The sequence below is a fragment of the Clupea harengus genome, chromosome 11 (genome assembly GCF_900700415.2).
Source record: "Clupea harengus chromosome 11, Ch_v2.0.2, whole genome shotgun sequence".
Classification (NCBI taxonomy): Eukaryota; Metazoa; Chordata; class Actinopteri; order Clupeiformes; family Clupeidae; genus Clupea; species Clupea harengus.
In genome coordinates, this window is record NC_045162.1 from 5787168 (window position 1) to 5792167 (window position 5000).

The 5000-nt window shown below is 45.9% G+C and overlaps 1 protein-coding gene across 1 annotated transcript in view; it reads left to right on the top strand.

The window, feature by feature from the left end:
* The window catches only part of rhbg (Rh family B glycoprotein), an 11960-nt gene that overhangs the window by 6823 nt on the left and 137 nt on the right, over window positions 1–5000 (top strand). The window contains exons 5-10 of the mRNA XM_012817910.3: window positions 37–203; window positions 1973–2110; window positions 2581–2714; window positions 2993–3114; window positions 3476–3549; window positions 3906–5000. The exon at window positions 3906–5000 is cut by the window's right edge and continues 137 nt beyond it. Of these exons, the coding sequence (XP_012673364.1) occupies window positions 37–203; window positions 1973–2110; window positions 2581–2714; window positions 2993–3114; window positions 3476–3549; window positions 3906–3989 (719 nt within the window). The 3' untranslated portion in view covers window positions 3990–5000. The remainder of the gene's footprint in view (window positions 1–36; window positions 204–1972; window positions 2111–2580; window positions 2715–2992; window positions 3115–3475; window positions 3550–3905) is intronic.

Sequence of the window (5000 nt, forward strand, 5' to 3'; positions counted from 1 at the left end):
GTGTGTGTGTGTGTGTGTGTGTGTGTGCACGCGTAGGCACCATCTACCTGTGGATGTTCTGGCCCAGCTTCAATTCAGCCATCACGGCCCACGGTGACGACCAGCACAGGACGGCCATGAACACCTACTACTCCCTGGCTGCCTGCACGCTGGCCACCTACGGCATGTCTGCCATGGTCTGCCACGAGGGCAAGCTGGACATGGTGAAGAGCGAGCAAAACCACACACACACACACACACACACACACACACACACACACACACACACACACACACACACATACACACAAACACACACACACAGTCTGCCCTTCAGGACCCACTGGGTGGACATGGTCTAGGTCGCTACACGCTGTTGGGTGGCTGAGAACACTGGATTTAAAGCGTTGATCAGGTCAATCAAGTTCATAATTTCTTATCAAGTTTGCACAGAACTGAACGCATGCCTTCATTCTAGTTTAGATAGTGATCCAACACCATGTGAGCGTCAGCAGTGAAGAGGTTGGGGGAGGCGTGCAGTCATGCATTCAATCAGATGTCTGTTACCTGTCCAATCAGAATGGTTGTAGTGCAGGTTCCAGCTTTGAGTGTAGTCATGGGTTTAACAGATACAGTGCTACAAGACAGATGAAACAGATACGATTAAAAAAAGAACACAGTATACTAGAAACACACAATTACACAACAGTTTTGTTGAACAACAGCAACCATACCCTTTAGAGAGTAGGATACAGTATACTAAGTAGACCAGACACAGTATACTAAGTAGATCAGACACAGGCTGATCAGTGGCTGGGCACATACACCAGTGGCTGAGCACATACACCAGTGGCTGAGCACATATACCAGTGACTGAGCACATACACCAGTGGCTGAGCACATATACCAGTGACTGAGCACATATACCAGTGGCTGAGCACATATACCAGTGTGCACAAATGATACAGCCGGTGGCATGGAGAGAAGAGCAAGCAATCAAAGCTGTCATGTGACAGTCGTGTGTCATGTGACATGGCACATGGGACGGTGAGCATGTTACAGCTCAACTAAGGGAGAGCTGTCAGCATAGTGATGCATTGATGTGCGCTATGACTTCATGCATTATGTGTCATGGTTGGTTTAGGTGGTGTTTGAGGCGTCGTCACTTCAGTTACAGGCTTCAACTTTTCACTTGAGCTTGAAAGGGATGTTGTCGAAACACGGGTCACTTTTAGAACCAGGCCGCCTCTCACCCGGCTTCGTATGCGTCCGCTGTAGCAGGAAGTGCTCTGGCTGTGCTGGGGCTCGTGGTGAGGGCCCCAACGGTGCAGTGTGTGTGGAATAGAGGAGAGTGCAGAAACAGGGCAGTGGATGAGAGGCTAACTACGGAAACCTCACAGGGTCACACAACAAGGGGAAAAAGACATGTGCCCTAACTGCCCGACAGCCATTTCTGGAACTTCATGACGATACCTGTAAAGATTTGTAAAGGTGGATAGTAGTCAGTGCAAGTCAAGAATTCCCTCATTTAGTGCAGATCTTGAGTAGAGGGAGTTGAGGTTGCACTGATACCCACATGAATGAAAAATGTTGCATTTCTTGTCTCTGGTTCCTGACATTCCAGAATCTCATGCATTCCACATTCCAGTTTAGATAGAGATCCAGTAACATGTGAGTGTCATGCAGTGGAGAGGCTGGGGGAGTCTGACCGCATACCAGTGAACAATACAATCAATCTTCCAATCTGCACGAGGAGAGTGTCTAGTAGTATAGTAAAGAGGCTTATGCAATGTGATCAAATGGTTTGTTCCATGTGCCACGCTTTCACATGTCTTTCACATCACCTGATGAGATACTGATGTCTTAGCGTGCTCTCCATATTGCGTCACAAAACATGTCACAAGGGCAACTTTATCTTCTGATAGAGGATGCAGTCTCTCTGTCTGAGGAGGGAACTCATAACTCGTGGGGTTGTGCTCTCTCGTGCTCTCAGGTGCACATCCAGAATGCTGCTCTGGCTGGAGGTGTTGCCGTGGGAACTGCTGGAGAGATGATGCTGACTCCATACGGCTCCATGATTGTGGGCTTCCTGGCTGGAATCATTTCTGTCCTGGGCTTCAGGTTCCTTTCGGTATGGGCACTCAGCTCTTTTTCACTTGTTATGTGATAAACAGGGAAATACATCGGTATTGTAATACCTTCCTGTTATTGTATGTTTGTAAATTCCATGTGAAACTCTCTCTTCTTCCATTCAATTATTTGAATTATGATATTGATTATCTACAATGGTGAAGCCCATTACATCACTTTTGTTTGCAAGCAACACACACACACATACACACACACACACACATATACACACACACACACACACACACACACACACACACACACAAACACACACAAACACACACACAAACACACACACGCACACACACACACATGCACACACACACACACACACACACACACACACACACACACACACACACACACACACACACACACACACACACACAGCAGGAGGAGGAGAGGCAAAGCTCAGTGACCAATTCTGTAATGTCAGTTTGATCCGCCTGAAAACGCCTCTTTTTGCCCCAGCCTATTCTAGAGTCAAAGCTGAAGATTCAGGACACGTGCGGCGTCCACAACCTGCACGGCATGCCTGGGGTGCTGGGAGCCATCGTCGGGGCCGTCACCGCGTCTGTGGCCAGCAGAGAAGTCTATGGTGACGGGTGAGAGCTCCAATCTGTCCGTAAATCATCAGAGAACGAATAGGAATGAAAACACCATCACAACCTACTGCCACCTCATGTTGCCACTATTGGCGCTTACAAAAGATAAAATAACATAAAAACTCATATTTTGGTACGTTATGGAGTTGCACTAAAATCCTTGACGAAGCGTGAAGGCTCATTCAGCACTTTATATTTAGAGGCAGAAATAGCAACAAACTTGTAGTCCTGCCCAAACTTATGTCATGCCCTGATGATGTGATGGATGTGCCCTCCAGGTTGGCTGATGTGTTCCCTCTGATTGCTGATGGGACACATAACGCCTCCACGCAAGGAGTCTTTCAGGCTGTGTCTCTGGCTGTGACGCTCGGGATGGCTCTTCTTGGAGGAGTTATCACAGGTAGACCTTTTATCCCCCCCCCCCCCCCCCCCCCCACACACACACACCCCTCTCTCTCTCATTCTCTCACTCTTTCTGTCTCTTCAGAACAAGAAACTCAGTTAAAAGTTAACTTAAAGGGGGGCACTGTGGTGCAAGCCAATAAGCCTCCCATATACGGGCTACAATGCCTACGGGGACACAGGTTCGATTCCGGCCTGCTGTCGTTTCCCAATCCTCTCTTCACTCCTCCTCTCTTCCTGTCCAATATACTTCACTGTCCTATCCAAATGAAGGCTAAAAAGCCCATAAATAAATATTTAAAAAAAAAAAAAAGTCAACTTCAAATACATTGACTGTATTGGTGCCTTTTGTGTTGCAGGGTTCATTCTGAAGCTGCCTATCTATGGAGCCCCAGCTGACACTCACTGTTATGAGGATGCAGTCTACTGGGAGGTATGGACACTGGAATGGAAATCAGTGGTTACTAAAGCTAAATTAGGGCTTTGAGACGCTGTGTATGTTTGACCTCCTATTCATTCTGTCCAGCAAGTGGAAAATGTTGAACTTGCTCAGTCTGGCCACAAGAGGGCGTACTTGTTGTAATTTTATAGTGGAAACTAAGTCTGAAACTTCAGTTACTCATTAGGGATGGGTTTCAGAATGAATTTTTATAAATCATGTTATGAGAATGAGAATTAAATATTTGCAAAAATGTCAAGGTACAAATATTGACAAGGTACATTCATTCATACCATATTTTTGTTTGAAGAAAATGAAATGCACCATTGACCTTAATGTCTCTCTGGCAGGTACCTGGGGAGGAGGAGAGCCATGGAGAGCTGGTCACAGTGAACACTGGGGAGGCAGACAAGCTCAACAGCGGAGCTATCTGAGAGTACAGCCCTGCCATGAGAGAACAAAATAAACGCAGAGACATACATACACACATGCATGCACACACACACACACACACACACACACACACACACACACACACACACACACACACAGACTCATAGAGATAGAGAGAGAGAGAGAGAGAGAGAGAGAGAGAGAGAGAGAGGAAGAGAGAAACCAGCTGCATTTGATGTACCAGGAGATGACAGGATTGGGTGGCAGCAAAGGCTTCATTTCACCGGCATTCTCAGTGCGAGCCACAGGGGGAGGGAGACAGACAGAATGATGTGGTGCTCATGCATGACTGGACCCACTACCTTTTTTAATCACTGCCTTAGTAGTTGAAATAGAACGTATACTTCCACTGTGTAAATGGCCCCAGCTCTTAGGAAATCAATATGGATCTTGCTCTTCTAAATCTTATTTATATGGATTTGTCACATCTTTTTTGTGTAACCTCCCTACAGACATGATGGGTGGGCATGATTTTTTGTTTTAATGTGGCCTGTTTGCCAGTTTATCTGTTACAATACCTTTGATGTACTGTGTTCAAATGGGACAACCTAATGGCCTGTGTCATGGGGTGCTTCTCATGTCCACTAGATGTCGCTTCTAGCTGCCTTATTTTTAAGGGGAGCTGTCTGACGGTCGTCCAAGCAGTTCAAGCCTCTGGGATCATGTAATTTAATGCTGAGCAGCAGGGGGGCAACAAATGGCCACAGTATATTTGAAGGTAATATTGACACGTATCAGAAATCCATGAAGGTACTTCAAGAATTAACACGTTACTCCCCCCCCCCCAATTCAATAATTATTGAATTATTATATTCGGTGTTCTTGAAGGCAGTTGGGCCATAAAAGTGACGTCACATGAAGAAACTGGGAAATGGTATTTGTTTTTCTTTGTAGAAATGCAATATAGATATTTTTAATATTACATCATTTAGACCTACTTACAAGATGTTTTATAAAGACATACAAATGAGCCTACTGGCAGTGGCCACACT